Source organism: Geotrypetes seraphini, chromosome 8 (genome assembly GCF_902459505.1).
Source record: "Geotrypetes seraphini chromosome 8, aGeoSer1.1, whole genome shotgun sequence".
Taxonomy (NCBI): domain Eukaryota; kingdom Metazoa; phylum Chordata; class Amphibia; order Gymnophiona; family Dermophiidae; genus Geotrypetes; species Geotrypetes seraphini.
The window spans coordinates 3026568-3045730 of NC_047091.1; the positions used below are offsets into that span (position 1 = coordinate 3026568).

The 19163-nt window shown below is 42.8% G+C and overlaps 1 protein-coding gene across 2 annotated transcripts in view; it reads right to left on the reverse strand.

Moving 5' to 3' along the window:
• The window catches only part of KLC3 (kinesin light chain 3), a 41499-nt gene extending 26556 nt beyond the window's left edge, over positions 1 to 14943 (reverse strand). For both annotated transcript variants that reach the window (XM_033955663.1, XM_033955662.1), the window contains exons 1-4: positions 14825 to 14943; positions 5563 to 5626; positions 4689 to 4968; positions 3997 to 4224 (exon numbers count right to left, since the gene is read on the reverse strand). In XM_033955663.1, the coding sequence (XP_033811554.1) occupies positions 3997 to 4224; positions 4689 to 4955 (495 nt within the window). In that variant the 5' untranslated portion in view covers positions 4956 to 4968; positions 5563 to 5626; positions 14825 to 14943. The remainder of the gene's footprint in view (positions 1 to 3996; positions 4225 to 4688; positions 4969 to 5562; positions 5627 to 14824) is intronic.
• Between the last annotated feature and the right edge of the window lie 4220 nt (positions 14944 to 19163).

A 19163-nucleotide genomic window follows, 5' to 3' on the forward strand; every position in this document is an offset into this window, starting at 1 on the left:
AAGTATAACAATCATCGTTAAATTATATAATATTGAACACTAAAGGGGTAAAATGACAGTATTGTAATATTTCTTAACTAAGAGGAATTTGACACACAAAACAATATTGACAGACTATGACACATATGGAATGAACATGAGGATTTAAAGTTACAAAAATATTTTCCCTAAAAAGGGAGAAAGAGAGGTCTGAAAGGGGAGGGAAAAAACAATGGGGAGGGATTGAAGGTTCTCAGAAAGAAATTGGCAATGAAGTGAGTTTAGAGGTCAAAAGAAATTTTAAAAAGAAATGTTTTTAAATTAGTTTTGAATTGGTTTAAATTCTTATTTTTTCTGATATATAAAGGAAGAGAATTCCAAGTAAGAGGAGCCACTACAGAGAAAATATCGTGGCGTTTTGTCCCTACTATTTTTAGAGAGGGAACCATTAATAATTCTTGGGATTCGGAACGTAAAGAGCGATTTGAAGAATGGGGTATTAATAAACGATCTATGAATTGTGGTTCATTAGTATTTAGTGTTTTGAAAGTCAGTAGAGCTATTTTATAAGTTATTCGGTTATTTATGGGCAGCCAATGTGATTTGATTAGCAGGGGTGTTACGTGGTCATATTTTTTACCATTATGAATTATTTTGATTGCTATTTTCTGTATAATTTGTAAACGTTTTTTTTCTTTTTGAGTAATATTTTGTAGCAGAGAGTTACAGTAATCTAGTTTTGTTATAACAAGAGAGTGCATTAGGATATTTAAGAAAAAGGTACTGAGGAAGGCAGTTTGGGGGAGCATCTGGTGGCAGGAGGGAGTGGGTATCCCTCCTGCTTTTTTTTTTGGAGGGGGGAGGAAGGGGAGGGTAGAGGATGGTTTGGGGGAGGCCTCCATTGGCAGGAGGGAGTGGCCATCCCTCCTGCCAATTTGCGCAGAGGGGGAGTTGCTATGGCAGGAGGGGATGGGCATCCCTACTGCCAATTTTCTCTCGTGAGGGGGAGGGGGGTTTGGCATGGGAGGAGGGAATGGGCATTTCTCCTGCCACTTTTTCTTGCGCGGGTGGGGAGAGTTGGTTCCCGGTGCTGGTTCATTGGGAGGATGTTGGAGAGAGCCGTCATCGGCAGGGGTGGGGGGACTGGGTTTTTTTTTTTTTAATGGGGCAGATATTGTGCATGTGTAACATGCACAGCATCTGTGCCCATTAAAAAAGGGATAAACTATGGTTGGACAAGTAAACGACTGGTCTTGGCCAGTCACTTTATTTGGATCACTACAAGCGATCCCTTTTTTTTGGGCATCGAGAAGCCATGTTAGAGCATCAATCACTCTACTAGTTTAGACGGCATTTCAATATTAATAAGCTTACTTGCATGGTCGGATCAGAGAATGAGTGATTGTGCAGAAAACCACGCGGTGAGCCATTTTCTGCAATGGATCGGTAAAGGCGATGAAAGTTAGACTTTAGTGCATCTGGCCTCATAATGTGTAGACAAAAGAACATTGCAGTCAGCAGTTTTTGTTTTGTTTTTTTTAAATGCCAGCTGCAATGTTTAAATATCTGAAAGTCCATTTTGGATAGAACTTAGAAATCAAAACTGATGCATCCAGGTCACAACATGTAAAATTTTGGTGGTATTTTAGAAAATGATCTGCTGATGTAGAACTTTTTCTAAAATACATGCAGGAACACATGTGTATTTGACAGCTGGGTACGGTGGAAGCATCCATTGTACGAGTGTGGAAAACATCAGTGGAGGAAACTGCAGCTTACTTATACTTGTACTTGCCGGCTTTTACAAACCTCATGTCTTCTTCCCCAAGTCTGGGTCATATTTAGAGGGTCTCTGAGCATGCGTGGATGCGATGTAACGATGTCACACACATGAATACATATCTGCGACACCACCATATTGCATCCGTGCATGCTCTGTGGCTCTCCAGATGTGGCCCCAGAGCTTGGTGCCTTATAAAACCCAGCCAAATGGCCAGGTTTTGGAAATCTGTCCAGGCACCTAAAAAGAGGACATGCCCAGGTTTTCCCGGACATCCAGGAACCGTAACTTTGGAGAGGGTGTGATATGTAATATGGTAGTGCAGAACTTATACATGTGTAAACACTTACATAGGTATGTCTGCTATTTTGGAAACCTACATGTCTAAGCCCTCCTAATTAACTACAGAGGCCACAATTTTTATTTAGTTTCAGTTTGGAGGGAGAATTAACAAGGGATTAAGGAGGAAACCTCCCTTAATTGCTCCTGTAATGGGCTTGCCAAAATGAGCATTTAAAAAAACAAACTACAGTATATGTGCCAGCTTTCCATCTCCTTAGTTCTCCCATTTCCACTCTCACTCCTTTCCCAGTCTTCTATACCCTTCTATCACCCATTCTCCATTACCATATTTTTACCCTTTGTAGTCACCATCTTCCTCTCATTCATCTTATTATAGCAATGTGGGAAAAGTCATGAAAGGTTGTTGTCATGTTTAGCATCTCCCCTCCTTCCACCTTAGCATCTCCTCTCCAGTCCAGCATCTCCTTGTTTCCAACCCCCACCCTTATAGCCTAACATCTTTCCCTCTCTACCTAGGGTTTCCCAATCTCCTCTCTCTCCCAGTGGTCCAGCATTTCTCCTGCTCCCCACAATGGTCCAGTATTGTTTCTACAGCCTCCCTCCTCCGACCTCTGATGCTGCTTCCCCTCATGACCTCTCTAACTCCCAACTCCCCCGCTTTCCTCCTCCCCAAGCCCAGCTACTGTAATTTAATCTTCAGGCAGCCAGCAGCAACAATTAGGTGAGCCTGCTGTTGTCAGGTTGCCCCAGAAGCCACCTCTCTGCATTGACTTCCTGTTCCCATGTAGGTCGGACCTGCAGAGAGGTGGCTTCCGGGGCAGGCCAGCGGCAGTAGGCTCACCTCGTTGCTGCTGTTGGCTGCCCAAAGATTAAATTACAGTGGCCAGGCCCGGGGAGGAGGTAGGTGGGGGAGTTAGCTGAACCTGGACGGACTCCATCTGGGTTTTCCTGGACATCTAGAAAACCTATCTCTGACGCTTCCTGACTAATCAGGAGCAAGAAGTTGCATTAGAGGGAAGGCTTTGGGTAGGGTTACCAGATTTGTTTGTGCAAAAAAGAGGACATGTGCCCCAGCCCTGTTCCGCCCCCCAGCCCTGCCCCAACACAAACCTCATCTCTTCTTTCCCGAGTCTGGGCCATGTCTAGAGGGTCTCCGAGCATGCGTGGATGCAATGATGTCACACACATGCATGCATATGTGTGACACCACCATATTGCATCCATGCATGCTCTGTGACTCTCCAGATGTGGCCTCAAGCTTGGTGCCTTATAACACCCAGACAAATTGCCAGGTTTTGGAAAGCTATCCGGGCACCCGGCCATTCATCTAAATAGAGGACATGTCCGGGTTTCCCCGGACATTCAGTTACCCTAACTTTGGAGAGGGTGTGAGCAGTGTGTATGCATGCTGCTCGCTATCAGCAGCCTCAATAAGAAAAAACACAAGGTCCACCCGGGTGGGTTGGATGGTGTTAAAAGAGGTCAGGAGAAGTGCCTGATCACCAACTGGGCAAGGGAAAGGAAGAAGAGAGAAGCTGGACCATTGGGAATGTCAGCAGGTGGGGGAGGTTGTTTTGATGACACTATCAGAGCTTCTAGAAGTGCTAAGGCAGTGTTCCACCCTATTCTGGCTTAAATTAAGCCCTGGGGTTGACCATCAATGGTGCTATAAACAGCAGTAATCAGCTACTAACCACATAACTATGCAGTTTATTAAGACAGCCTTTTTGATGTCCTAAGTAAATCTGTATAGTTGTACAGATAGCGGCTGAATATCATTGTCTGTCTCTAGAGTTATCTGGAATGCCTTCAGAGCGTCAGTGCTCTAGCTGGGATAGTGCCTCTATAAATTCACAGATGAGATATAGCCATATAGCAGCTGCCAGTTTTCCTACAGCCACAATTCTCAACTGTTAGGATGCCCAAGACCTTACCTGCTCCCCCATGGGCTCATACTGCTTCATTTGGTTCATGAATTCCAGATGTTTTTTTTCCTCCTCCAGCTGTGCTACCATCTCCTCACTGTGCTGCAGACGTTGCTGAGTATTAGCTAGCTCGTCACGTAACCACAGGTTCTCCTGGCAAAGTCGTTTCACCTGGGCTTTTAATTTATGCTTTTCTGCTTCCAGTAGGCCAATGTGGGATGAAAGTGCAATCATCATCTGAAGAAGGAAAGACAAAGACAAAATTAAAAAAAAGGAAAGGCTGGGCCTTCAGGAGCTATGAGTGCTCTTGCACCATTGTCTACAGTGCCTTTTGCTGGGAGACACTGAGATTGCAGGAGCTGGAAGATCTGCACAGTGCACCATTCTCAACAGTACCCTTGCTGGAGGAGAGAGGGATTATAGGAGCTGTAATTTCTCCAATAGTAAGTGCTTCTGCTGAAAGAAATTAGAAATGTAGAAGCTGCAAGTTCTGCACCATTCTCTACAGTACCTCATGCTGGAAAAGATGGGGGTTGCAGGAGCTGTGAACTCTCCAATAGTCAGTGCTCCTCCACTATTCTCTATGGCACCTTCTGCTGGAGACTAGGAGCTGTGAGAGTACCTCCACAACTAATGCTCTTGTAGTAAGAACAACTTTATATACCAGGGCATCTTTCTGGATTCCCTGATATTAGTAATACCTTTGCTTCCCCTAGTCCTAGGTCAATGGATTCCAAGGACTTCCGAAGCAGCTGGTACTTCTCCTCCTGGAGCTCCATATCTTTCCCTATTTTCCCAGGTTCTTCCTTCTGTCCATAGAGCAAAGCCTCCTCCAGCATATGGGACAGCACCATATTTTCATTCCGTAGTGCCTCCAGCCCTTTAACCACCTGCCGGGTGTTCACAATGATGTCATCAGTGCCCATCTTCTCTGGCTGCTTTTCACTGCCTTCCACCTTTGTGGACATGATGTGATGAGACCTGAGAAAGAAAAGGAAGACCTGCCTCAGTGCTGAGAAAGGATTGGTGAGGCAGGAGACTGAGTCAACTCTTTGGGACAGAGACAGGACAGGCCTGGATTTCTGTAATCAGATTTTTCATTTCCAAGTTTCCTGCAAGCAGCAGGCCATCATTGATGATGGTGAAAGGTATTTATAGCCCGTTAAATCTTCAAACAAGATTCGAGGTAGTTTACATATCAAGAGTGGAGGAGGAGTAGCCTAATGGTTAAGGCTGCAGTCACAGCACCCTGAGGTTGTAGGTTCTAGCCCAACACTGTTCCTTGTGACCCTAGGCAAATCACTTAACACGATAGGGGGAAGTACCTAAATGTAAACCACTTAGGCTATAAGCGGTGTATAAATACGAAAAATACAATAAATAAAAATAATCAGGAAATTAAACAAAATTAAGCAGTCATGTATCAAAAGATAATAAAAATTTAGAAAATAATTTTTTAAATATCTTGCAAAACTGAAAGTAATTTGAACACATCTGAATATTTACCGGCAATGTATTTGAACTTTTGACCAGCTGACATTTAAAACACTTTTTATATAAAGATAACTTCCTTACCCCCTTAAGAATGTTCTCAGTGATGGCTCCAAGGTGGTGGAACACCCTCTCGAAGGAACTAAAACTAGAAAAGGATACTGTAAAGTTCAAGAAAGGGATAAAGACCACCCTCTTCACAGACTACTTTAGCCAACAATACAACATAGAGGAGACAGTTGGCTAGTACCCCCTCCCCCATCAGGAATACGATAGGATGAACACAATAGGGATATAAATAGATAAAGCCCAGAAGCCCAGAAAACTAGACTCTGAGGAAGATAATATTTCAAAGATAAACATAAAACACAATACAGATAGGTGCAAATAGATTATATTTACCGTAGTTGAAATGGCCAACCTTCTTAGTAGGTGTGTAAATACTGCAATACTTAGATGTGCCGGTATCATAAAGTAAGTAAGATGATTGATTATGGCATAATTATGCCAGTATTAATAACTCTGTATTGTAACACTACTATAGAAGCCCCTGTAACTCAATATAAAGTCCATGTATTGTAGCACCTTACAGAAGCTCTTTGTAACTCTGTATTGTAACATCTCTACAGAAGCTCATGCAAACCGCTCTGAATTGACTCACCAGTCATTACTAGCAGTATAGAAGCTCACAATAAACAATAATAAAAGAACAGGATCTTGCAAAGCAGAATAATTGTAAGCAAGCTTATGAGTTCCTAACAACTGTACAGTAAATATCGTATCAGCTGGGCCATTGCCCTCCAAAATCTTAACAGCATAATTTGAAAAACTATTTGCACTCTAACAGGAAGCCAATGAAGATCAAACATGCAGAGGGTTCACATAAACGTTGACCTATAAAAGATCATTGTAGCAGCTGTATTTTGAATAAGCTGCATCCTAGTGAGTTGTATTTGGGTAATACCCACATACAATGAATTACAATAGTCTGTTTGAGACATAATTAGTAACTGCACCAGAATCTTAAAATGACTAGGAAGGAACTACGGTAACTGCACATTGATCACAATTGTTTCATTTAAGAAAAATGTTTTCTAAATAAAATATTTAATCTGAATTTTTGTTGTCAGGGCCAAATCTAACATAACTCCAAGTACCCTAGAGCAGTGGTTCCCAACCCTGTTCTGGAGGACCACCAGGCCAATCGGGTTTTTAAGATATCCCTAATGAATATGCATGAGAGAGATTTGCATATAATGGAAGTGACAGGTATGCAAATCTCTCTCATGCATATTCATTAGGGATATCTTGAAAACCCGACTGGCTGGGGGTCCCCCAGGACAGGGTTTGGGAACCACTAAGCTACGTCAACATAGCTAACTACCCCAGTGGTTCCCAACCCTGTTCTGGAGGACCACCAGGCCAATCGGGTTTTCAGGCTAGCCCTAATGAATATGCATGAGAGAGATTTGCATATAATGGAAGTGACAGGTATGCAAATCTCTCTCATGCATATTCATTAGGGATATCTTGAAAACCCGACTGGCTGGGGGTCCCCCAGGACAGGGTTTGGGAACCACTAAGCTACGTCAACATAGCTAACTACCCCAGTGGTTCCCAACCCTGTTCTGGAGGACCACCAGGCCAATCGGGTTTTCAGGCTAGCCCTAATGAATATGCATGGAACAGATTTCCATGCCTGTCACCTCATTATATGTAAATCTCTCTCATGCATATTCATTAGGGCTAGCCTGAAAACCCGATTGGCCTGGTGGTCCTCCAGGACAGGGTTGAGAGCCACTGCCCTAGAAGATCTTTCAATAAGAAGTTGAGTTTTATTGAGACAAATAATATTCAGGCTAAAACAGAGAACCTTGGTTTTATCTGCATTTTACAAAGCCATGGTAGTGGCTGCTGCTGCTGTAATCGCCCCTAATGGCGTCAGAGCGTTTGACGCATGGCAGCTGCTACCACAGCTTTGTACAGGGAAGGGGGGGGGGGTGGGAAGTTTCTTTTTTTTTTTTAGTTCAATAAATTTTATTCAGTATTTTAAAAAATACAAGGAGCAATTCAAATACATAAAAGTAGTATAACATTTTGCATTAATATACAGTTAATTATAAAGGCCCATATTATTAAGAAAAGCTCAGAGTTGTTTTTGGATTTGTTTGTGGTGATGTATGACAATAGAAAGTGAAATAGGACAAAGTAAAAATTGAAAGAGAGAGGAAAAAAGAAGAGAGAAAGAAAAAAATATATATATATATATAATTTTTAAAGAGAGGAGAAGACAGGAGTGTCTACATAGTAGAATGTACATATGAATCTAAAAATGACCAGGGTGATTTTTTGTTTTTCCAATTCATGGATTTATGGAGTGAAATTTTATTTTCATATGCATATGATTCAAATCTGTGGTACATACATAGAGAGTTCCACCAAAAAGTATAATCTAATAACGAAGATGATTTCCAATTTTTCAGAATATGCATGAGAGCAGTCACAAACATGGTATCAATAAGTTTAGGAGGACAATTTGATTGCGCGAAACAGGGGTGTTGAGATCGAAGGATTATAATGTCCATAGAAATCTCTTCTGAGCAGTTGGTGATAGATTGTATGGTATTCCAGATTTTGGACCAAAAAGAACGGACCAGAGTACAATGGAAGAACATATGATCAAGAGTTCCTTCCTCTTTCAAACAGTTCCAGCAGATAGAATCTTGTTTTAATTTGGCTTTCCACATACGAAATGGGGTCCATATTGCATTCCACATTACAAAGAGCATTGACTGTGAAACTCTAGAAGATAAAAGTGGGCGATTTGTTGAAGACCAAAAGAGTTCCCAGTCAATGTCAGAAAGTGGAATGGTTATTATATTATCCCAGTGTTTCATAGCATGATATGAGAAAGTGAAGGATTGGTCTCTTAGAATATTATAAAAAAAAGATATAGCTTTCCCTTTTGATAGAGACCGTAAAGACCAATGGTAAATAGTATTTTTAGAAGATATGAAGTCATATTGTATCTGTACAGAAGACAGTATTTCACTGAGTATGATCCATTGTGAATAAGCAGAGGATGTTAGTAGGTATGTGGAGCAAAGTATATCAAAAGGGATTAGTTTATTAAGAGTATATAATTGATGAACAAACCATATACCTGTCCGTTGCCACCGTTTCCATGAAAGGGATTTGCCTTGGTTTTGGATATTGGGATTGTTCCAAAGGGACATGAATGGGCTAACACTAATTGAGATATCAGCTATTTTATCTAAATGATGGAGAGCATGCTGCGTTGAATTCAAAAGAGAGTATTTTCTCAAATGTCTGGGTATTGGTATCGTTAATAGGCAAGAGATGTGTAAAGGTTTGCATAGAAAACATTCCATTTCATACCAATTAGGAGGGTCTTGAGAGAAGGAGTCATTGACCCAGTAAGCTCCATATTTAGTTAATGAAGCAATATAGTAGTGGTAGAAATCTGGAAAGTTAAGACCACCGTTAATTTTAGAGGCCTTCAGCTTGGCTAGAGCAATTCGGGGTTTTTTCTTGTTCCATATAAATTCAGATAGCTTCTTATTTAGCCAATGGAAAAATGATTTCTGGCATAAAAGAGGAAGGGGTGGGAAGTTTCAAACAAAAGGATTCAGCCCAGAAACTCATTTTTGTTACACAGTGACTAATCTTAAGAAATGTAAAATCTCTAAAATTACGAGCTGGAATACGTATAAATATATCATCTGCACAGGAATACTGTATAGTCTCATCTGTTTCCATTTTGCAAGATGACAAAAGGTTCTGGTGATTATATATAACAAAAGATTGGACGTACACAGGTCCCAGAGTTTAGCTTATTAGCTTTCCAGTATACAGGCAGTCCCCAGGTTAAGAACAAGTGGTCCCCAACCCTGTCCTGGAGGACCACCAAGCTAATCGGGTTGTCAGGATAGCCCTAATGAATATGCATGGAGCAGATTTGCATGCCTGTCACTTCCATTATATCTCTCATGCATATTCATTAGCCTGAAAACCTGATTGGCCTGGTGGTTCTACAGGACAGGGTTGGGGACCACTGTCTTATAGATTTTAAGGTTCTTGCTGCTTATCTCTGCCCCCAGCTGACAAAAGAGCCAACTGTCCCTACCAGTGTTCCCTCTAAGGTATAGCATGCACAACTACACACTGTTCTTAATGAGGTCACGGATCATTCCTGAATCTGTTATAGGAGAAGTGTAAGACGTTACTTCTGGCGTATGTATGAAGGTTACTTCCGATGACTACCCCCAGCAAAAGACAATATTTGATGATAATAAAGATAGTAATGAAAACAACAATATTAGCAATTCACTTCCTTGCGATGCAACAGGAAATGAACTGACATTGAAAACTATTCAAAAAATGAGATTGTTGAGGAATAGTAGCTGGAAAGCAATGGCCATAAATGCCCACAGTCTAAGCAAAAAAAAAAAAAAATCAGGATCTGAAAGCCCTGATGTTAGAGGCAGACTTGGATATTGTTGCTCTCACTGAGACATGGTTCAGTGATTCCCATGGATGGGATGCCAACATACCAGGCTATAATCTCTTCAGGAAGTACTGAGATGGTAGAAAAGTTAGAGGAGTAATACAGATATCCAAGCGACAGAAATACAGGGCACCTGAGAAAGGAAGAAGCGATATGGATTGTTTTGAAAAGAGAAGATGAAACTTCTATCTGCTTGGGTGTGTCTACAGACCTCCGACTCAATTGAAGCAAATTGACAAAGATGTGATAATGAATATACAAAAGTTTGGAAAAAAAGGGGAGGTGCTGTTGCTGGGTGATTTCAACCTGCCGAATGCAAACTGGAAAGTTCCATCTGTGGAATTGGAAAGAAGTAGGAAGATCGTGGATGCTTTTCAAGGGGTTCTGCTCAGACAAATGGTAATGGAACCCACGAGGGAAAAAGCGATACTGGATCTGGTGCTCACAAATGGTGAAAGTGTCTCTAATGTCCGAGTGGAGGTTTGGTTTGATATAGCAGCCAAAGTGGAGGATGGACACACAAAACTCAAAGTCCTGGATTTCAAACGTATGGACTTTAGTAGCATGGGAGAGTACCTGAAGAAAGAGCTGAATGGATGGAAAGATATAAGAGAAGTAGAAAAACATTGGTCCAAGTTGAAAGGTGTGATAACAAGTAATAAACACATGGCTGAGGAGATGGTGCGAAGAAGAAGGTTTCCACTTTGTGAGGAACTGGACAACTTTTTTGGGGAAGAAGAAGCTCTTCAGGAGGGACGGCAGGAACGAGACTGCTAGCGAACAACGTCAAGAGAGGAATAGAACAGGCTTTAAACTAAGAAGAAGGGGAAAGCTGACAGTTGACCCGACATCGACGGTTTGGACGAGAGTATCCAAAGAAGATACTGAGCGGGAAAAATGCCGGGAAGAAACAAAAGACGAACAACAGGAATCTAAGGAACAAGAGAAACTGGAGAACAAAAAGAAGAGCAAATAGCAGGAGCTAGAAGAACAGGTAAAAATGAGGAAACAGGTTGCGGACGAAAAAGACGCGCCAAAGAAAGAGGAAGAAAGGAACAGAAATTAGGGGCTGGAATTGAGGGTTTTCTTGGTGACCCCCATCCCAAGCTTTATCGATGATCTTGAGGCAGTTAATTACATTACATTACATTACATTACATTACATTAGGGATTTCTATTCCGCCATTACCTTGCGGTTCAAGGCGGATTACAAAAAGGTTAGTTTAAGGACAGAATTACAATGAATACAGAATTACAGAGTTACAGAATAACAGAATTATATGAATTGTAGAGAATAGCTTGAGAGGTAATATGAAGATATTGAGGGCTTTTAGTGGTCGTGTTGTTATTTCTGTTTTAGGAATTTCTTGAAAAGTGTGGTTTTTATTTCTTTTCTGAACGTCTTATAGTCTGGGGTGGTCATCAGAAGGTTGGAGATTTGGTTATCTAGTCTTGCAGCTTGTGTGGCCAGGAGGCCGTCATGTAGTTTTGTTCTTTTCACTTCTTTGGATGGGGGGGGTATGAATGGGGAGTGCGTTTTTCTGTGTCTGGTGCTGGTTGCTTGGATGAGGCGATGATGTGGAAATGATTTTTCCAAAACTCTCGGAGGGTAAGGTTTGTTCCATAGGTTACCTCAAAGCAGCGCTGAAATAGTGCTTTGGTGTAAAGCTTTTTAAAGTTTGAAATGACCTGTTGGTCAATGGGCTGGAGTAGTGGAGTCATGTTCGGAGGAAGGAGCTTGACCCTTAATGAACTCAAATTCCTCCAGTAAGTCATCCTCAAGGCCTGGAGGATGAGCAGGAGCATTATCCATAATCAGCAAGACTTTCAGTGGCAGATTATTTTCTAAAAGGTATTTCCTCACTGCAGGACTGAAGACCTTGTTGATTCACTCAACGAACAAGGTACGAGTGACCCAAGCCCTGCTGTTGGACCTCCACATAACGTTTAATTACTGGCTTTTCTGCACCTTGCATTTCTTGAAGACTTATGGATTCTCAGGGCTTGACTTTGAAATCCCCACTTGCATTAGCACAGGAGGGTGAGACGGTCTTTCATGGGCTTGTGACTGAGCATCGCATTCTCTTCTGCTGTAATGGAGATCCTCTTAGGCATCTTTTTCCAAAAAAGCCCTGTCTCATCACAGTTAAAAACTTGCTGCAGCAGGTAACACTCGGAAACTATGAGCTCCTGGAACTCAGCAGTGAATGTCTCAGCATCCGAATTCACAGCCTCTCTATGGATGCCACTTCTCTTAAAATGATCAATCCATCCCCTGTTCGCCTTGAAGCCTTCTTCATTTTCTGTCGACATACCTGGCAGTTTACTTAATGAGGTTGGTGTGCAAGGCTTTTCCTTCTCACAGATAATGTTCTCGATCACAGGATCACCTGCGAGTTGCTTCTTGTTTATCCATACGAGAAGCAACTTTTCTACCTCTTCCAGAATTTGTGGCCGTTGCTGTGATACTCTCGTGACTCCTTTCACTGCATCTAGTCTCCTTATTTTTTTCTTTCTTTTTTAATATTGTGCAAATTGTCGATGTAGATTTGTTACAGCATCTTGTAATGTCGTCCACTCACATACCTCATTCATACTTCTGGATGATTTCCTTCTTAACTTCCACTGTAATCATCTCCTTCTTACCATTTTCCTTTTCATAAGGGTCATTGTTGCAGTACATTTGCAGTACTGTACAGATGATGTGATGCTCAGTTTTGATTTGGTGCACGTATATTATGCTCACTTCTATTACACGCAAATTGTCCGTACCTGCAATGAGCTTATGTTGTGTGTGCCTGTGTCGCGTTGTAATGCTTGTGCTGCATTCAGCGATGCGCTCAGCAGTGTTGTATGTACTTGTACGTGGCATGCGTTGACGTGCTCGTATTACAAGACAACGTTTGTTTATCGAGTTAAAATTTAACAAAATGTTTTGCTCGTCTTGCTAAACACTCGCAAACCACGTTACTCGCTATCCAAGGTTTGACTGTAATTAGTGTTAAGTGGCACTAATTGGCATTAATTTTCAGTTACTTGTGTAACTGCCCTTAGTATTCTACAACTGCAAGGGGGCGGGGTTTGGACTTGGAAGGTATATGGGCGGGCCTAGCACTTGCATGGGTTATGGAATACTACCGTGTTTCCCTGAAAATAAGACCTTCCCCAAAAATAAGCCCTAGTTGCCTGCAGCAGCACTTCCCTCCCCCCTCGGTTCTTCGCCCTCCCTCCCCCCCTGCTGACCCTTCCATCTCTCCCCCCCCATCCAGACCCCATCCACAAGACCAAAATACCTAGTAACAAATGACAGCGTCTGCAGCATAGGCTGTATCACAGCCTGTCCTTCTCAGGCCTGGCCGTTCTATGCTGCATTGCTGATGACATCATTAGTGATGCGGCAGAGGAACGCCCGGACATGAGAAGGGCAGGCCGCAATGCAGCCTGTGCTGCCGATGCTGCTGTTTGTTTCCGGGTATTTCAGCTCACGGTTGGGGGTTCAGATGGGAATGAAAGATGAAAGGATCAGCAGGGGGGGAGTGCAGGGTGCGCAGCAGTGGTGGCGTGGGGGGGGGATGGGAGGAATAGAAGCTGCAAGGGTTCTGTTGCACAAGGGGAGGGATAGAAGCTGCAAGGGTTCTGCTGCACAGGGAGATGGGAGGAAGGGAGGGATAGGAAGATACTGCACAAGGAGATGGGTGAGAGGGGAGGATAGATGCTGCATATGGGGGGGAGAGAAAGGAAATAGGAAGAATTGGAGTAGAGGAGAGGAAGGGAGAGATGATCATTGTATATGAAAAAAAATAAGACCTACCCAAAAATAAGACCTAGTGCCTTTTTTGGGCCCAAAATTAATATAAGACTGTGTCTTATTTTCAGAGAAACACGCTAGCTGTTAAGCACCTAACTAACAGTAGTTAGCTGAATGGCTGGTGTAAATGCTTGCACCTAAGTGCTCGTACTTACATTTAAGCATGCAACTGAGGACTTATGTTGATATTCTATAATGGCAATTACCGTATGCGTTGTCTAGCCTGCAACATCCTGGCAGAGAATTACCCCCTATTTGTTCTCAACGCTGGCTGTGATCTGTGCTTTGAACTTTTCATTCATTGCTTCTCCCTCTCCTGTCAGCAAGCTCACAAAAAAAAATAAAATAAAATAAAGCGCAGAGACAGCTGAAGGGCAAGCAGAGGGCTTGAGGTATCATACATAGTGCTATACCTATATTTTCAATCAAACTGAATTTGAGATTATAAATTGTTTCTATAATTCTTCCTAAACACTTATTAATCTTACCTACATTGTTAAGTTCCACAGAGCAGGAACTGTCTCTTATATATATTTTTATAATGTCACATATACCTTCTAGTGCTATATCAATGTTTAAGAGTAGTAGTGATATGGACAGAAGGACCAGCTCTTGCCAGAATGCTAGGACACCATCATGCATTTCATTCCAATTTCTTATCATTTAAAGTGACTCCAAGGAGTTAATTTAATTGGAAGTCACTTCTAACATGATCTCTGGCATGTGATGATTTATTTTCTCACATAATAACCTCGTTTTTCTAATCCCAAGTTATGCTCAAAAGCCTGTGTACTTTCTGAAAAATTGCAGCTATAGTGAGAGCTGCAGGAGGAGCGAAGGGAACAGGGTGACTCTAGGCTTCAGGTGTATAATCCACAGAATTCAATCAAATGCATATATTATAAGTGCATTTTTCGAACCTTTCGGTCTCACCCTGCACTATTCATTCCCCATTACTACCTACTTTTTCTCCATCTGTCAAAATTTAAAAAGACATGTCGCTTTCTTACCTCAGCCTCTGATGTTGTTTTCTCACCTGCCATAGGCACATCCCATAATGCACCAGAGATACCTGACTCTAGGACTTGGGCTGCCCTAGGGAATCCATCTTAAGAGTGGCGGAAACAGCCTCATCTGAGCTTTGAGTGTCAGCAGGGCTGGATGGAAGGAAGGGGGGTTGGAAGGGCAGTGACTCAGGTAGCTATGTTGGGAGGGGCAGCAGATTGCTACCTATCAGAAGCAGAAAAGTGCTGGGGGCAAGGGCTGAGCTCTGACACTTGGCTGGGGCCGCACCCTACTGACACCCTGCCAATTAAAGGAGGCTGCTTAGAGCCAGGGGCAAAATCAGAGCAGGAATTCACAGGCACTGTTGAGCTCTCTCACAGAAGGAGCCGTATCTCACCAATGCAAGGGATAAAAAAAAGGAATGAGATCCCCTGGCTATAGGCCATCTGTCCTTGTGATATTTGTATGGCCCCTGCAACTTCCTACCACCTCAGGTCTCAGCCTTTTTCATGTAGCCCGTTAGACGACTCTCTGCTATCTCTACAAAATTATTTTTTTCCCATTCAGACTACCATATAGCTGAAGGGCACCTGGGACAGGTTGAGCCAGTCTTGGCTGTATTCACTTTCATCCAGTGGTTCTAACCGTGGTTTGGTTTTGGTTTTATATTATTACATATACCTGCAGAGGCCCCTAGAGTTCTACAAGGGTACTTTTGTAGGTAACTAAGAACATGTTTGAACTGCAGAAATGTGGAGCATTTCAAATTTGGGGAATTCCTAAATGATACGTTTTACGTCTGTCCAGTATAAAGCATTTTAGCACTGCTCAGCCAAATCTAATCCTTGCAACAGCACAAGAGAAGGCTTTCAATCAAAATGGCGATGCTGTGCATTGGAAGAAATCCTCAGTGACTGATATGAATATTCTCATCCATAATAAAGTCACTCAGCAACTAAGCCAAAAGTCTATATTTCCAAACCCATTTTTTTTGAAACTGCAGAGGATAGCACTGGCGCTCTGTATGTAGATTTAAAAGGGCAAACAGAAAAGAAAACTTAGTGGTGAAAGGTGTGAGACAATAAGAACTATGATTTCCAAACAAATATGTACAACACATCTATGAGTGTTGAGACCGGAAAAAGAATATCAGTGGCTTAGCCAGGGGGGAGAGGGGCCCAAGGTTAACATGGGTAGGTACTAAACATAGAAACATAGAAAAATGACGGCAGATAAGGGCCATAGCCCATCAAGTCTGCCCACTTCACAGACCCACCCCCCCTGAGTCTGCTCTCCTGGAGATCCCTCTCCTAATGACCCATCCTTAACTCCACCCTCTTAAGGATCCCACATGGGCATCCCATTTACCTTTAAAATCTGGCACGCTGTTGGCCTCGATTACCTGTATTGGAAGCTTGTTCCAATGATCAACCACTCTTTCGGTGAAGAAATACTTTCTGGTGCCCCCATGAAATTTCCCGCCCCTGAGTTTAAGCGGATGCCTTCTTGTGGCTGAGGGTCCCTGGAGAAGGAAAATATCTTCTTCCACCTTGATACGTCCGGAGATGTATTTAAATGTCTCAATCATGTCTCCTCTCTCCCTACGTTCCTCGAGAGAGTAGAGCCGCAGCTTGTTCAGCCTCTCTTCGTATGAGAGATCCTTGAGCCCTGAGACCATCCTGGTGGCCATCCACTGAACTGACTCTGCTCTTAGCACATCTTTACGGTAATGTGGCCTCCAGAATTGCACACAGTATTCCAGATCTGAGCCTTGCTAGTTAACCTCCCCTTTTAGAGGTTTTTAGTGCAGACTGGTGGAGTAAATGCTCCGATGCTCATAAAATCCTCTAGCGCAGCTTGATAAAAGGGGCTTTAAGGCTCTTAGGGAGAGTCAATGCCCCTAACATTTAAATACAAACATTTATACCAGCCATAGAACTGGTCTAAATGCAGCAGGGCTGCAGCTCATTTACAGTATTCTGGTGGCTGCACCTCCTATATCTTGCACATGCTCTGCCCCCAGAAAATACTATATGCTATGTAAATCTTCATATCTTTTGAGATTCTTTGTTCTTTCCCTTCCTCTTGTTTTATTATGTTTATAAAATTAGTCTTTGTTATGTTTTGTAAGATTTAGTTTTTTGTTAGTTAGGTTTGTCCCCCCCCCCCCCCCAATTTTGTAATTTCATTGATTTGTTCATTGCTTAGAATTTGGAATAAGCGATTAATCAGATTTTATAATAAACTTGAAACTTAAATTAAGTGGATATTTGCAGAATAGTGCTTTGGAGGCAAGCTGACATACACGCATATATGCTAGTTTTCAAAATATTTATGCATATACCCCTGGATTCTACATATGGCGACTAAAGTTGCCAGTGCAAATTTGGTCCAGTGGCCAAATTGTGCAAATGTTAATCAGCACCAATAATTGGCTATTAACAAGCAATTATCAACACTAATTAGAATTTGCACACACAACTTTCTAAGCGTATTCTATAAAGTGGTGTGTGTAAATTCTAATGCGCAGATCGCAAAAGGGGGCATGGCCACGAGAGGGGTATGGGCTTTCCTAGCAATTTTGCGCACGGGTCTAGAATACCCCGATTCGTGTGGAATTTAAGGGGGGCCATTTAGATCAGGTTTCAAGTTGGCATAAATGATCACACCTAAATTTTAGTTGCAGAGCCAGTCACTACATTTGGGTGCCAGGTATAAAATTTAGTCCATAATACATTTGTAATTGTCGACATCTAGGTTATAAAATTGCCCCTTGCTGACAATAAATGCCTGACAACAAATTTCTAAGTATTCTGCACAGCTCTGCGTACGTTTGGTAGCACTATAGAAATAATTAATAATAGTAATCTGCAAAGCTGTCATGGATCATGGGTGACAGTTTAAGGGGGTCAATATTTAATGCAGTTTATGCAGGCAGAAGAGGCTTCAGAGCTGGCTGACTGCCAATCTTCAGTAGCACTTAACCAGGCAATACCATTGAATATCATCTGTAACCGCTCAGTAAAATCTAGGTACTGCAGAGGCAGAGTTAGGGTGGAGGCAGCACTTATGCAGGCATGGGCTATATTTAGTGCTGGTGTCTGCATAGGATTACACAAAAGACTGCCTTGTATTTAGCCACTTAGCTAAGCAGATGTTGGCACTGAATATTGGCTGGCACCCAGCAAGGAGTATCACCTAAGTGGCAGCTCTTCTGATTCTACCCCCCTCTGTCCCCAAATATTGATCCCTTTCATTTTTCCTTCAAACCCCCACAGACTATGATCTCCTTCTGTTCTCCTTCCAACTCCCCTGAATCCAAGCCCAGCCTCACCTGCCACAAACCAACGTCCCTCCAGCTCCTTGGATACCCCCACTAGGATTTGCCTTTGCCCAAGCTCTGGGTCTTCTCTCTTTCCTGTGGACAGAATACAGCAGAGGGAAGACCTAGCACCTACGCAAAAGCAGCCTTTCTTCAGGCTTCTGCTGCCTTCAACTTGCACACAGTTCACAGGACTGCAGTGGTGAGAGGGAGCAATGATGGAGCCGTGTGGAGGGGAATGGAGAGTCTGGGCCAGGAGGGAGAGGAGAGAGACACTACCGAAGGAGGGAGAAATGCCAGACCCATGTCGGGAGGGATGGTGGAAGTGATGTAAGGACTGCTCCAGGGATCCCCCATGCTCCAGGAACTTCTTCCCCTTCTCCCCGCCACGGTCATTTCCCCTTGCAGAGGATGGTGATACAAGCACGATACAAGGCTTCAAAGAAGGTTTGGATAGGTTCCTAGAGGATAAAGGAATTGAGGGGTACAGATAAGAGTAGCAGTAGGTTATAGGGATAGTCTGAGACCATTGCTCAGGCAATGGGCCTGATGGGCCACCGCGGGAGCGGACCGCTGGGCGAGATGGACCTCTGGTCTGCCTCAGCGGAGGCAACTTCTTATGTTCTTAACAGTAGGTGCCTACCAGCGTCCACATTTGGGCACCATTTCTACAATTTACCCCTTACTACTTTTGGACAGGCGCCTACCAGAAAGTAGGCACGGTTAGTGGTGGACTGTGGGCAGGTTGGAAATGCTGGGGCTGTTCTCCCTAGAGAAGAGGAGACATGATAGAAACCTTCAAAATTCTGAAGGGCATAGAGAAGGTAGACAGGGACAGATTCTTCAGACTGTGGGGAACCACAAGTACTAGGGGTCACTCGGAGAAATTGAAAGGGGACAGGTTTAGAACAAACGCTGGGAAGTTCTTTTTTACACAGAGGGTGGTGGACACATGGAACGTGCTTCCGGAGGTTGTGATAAGCCAGAGCACACTACAGGGGTTCAAGGAAGGTTTAGATAGG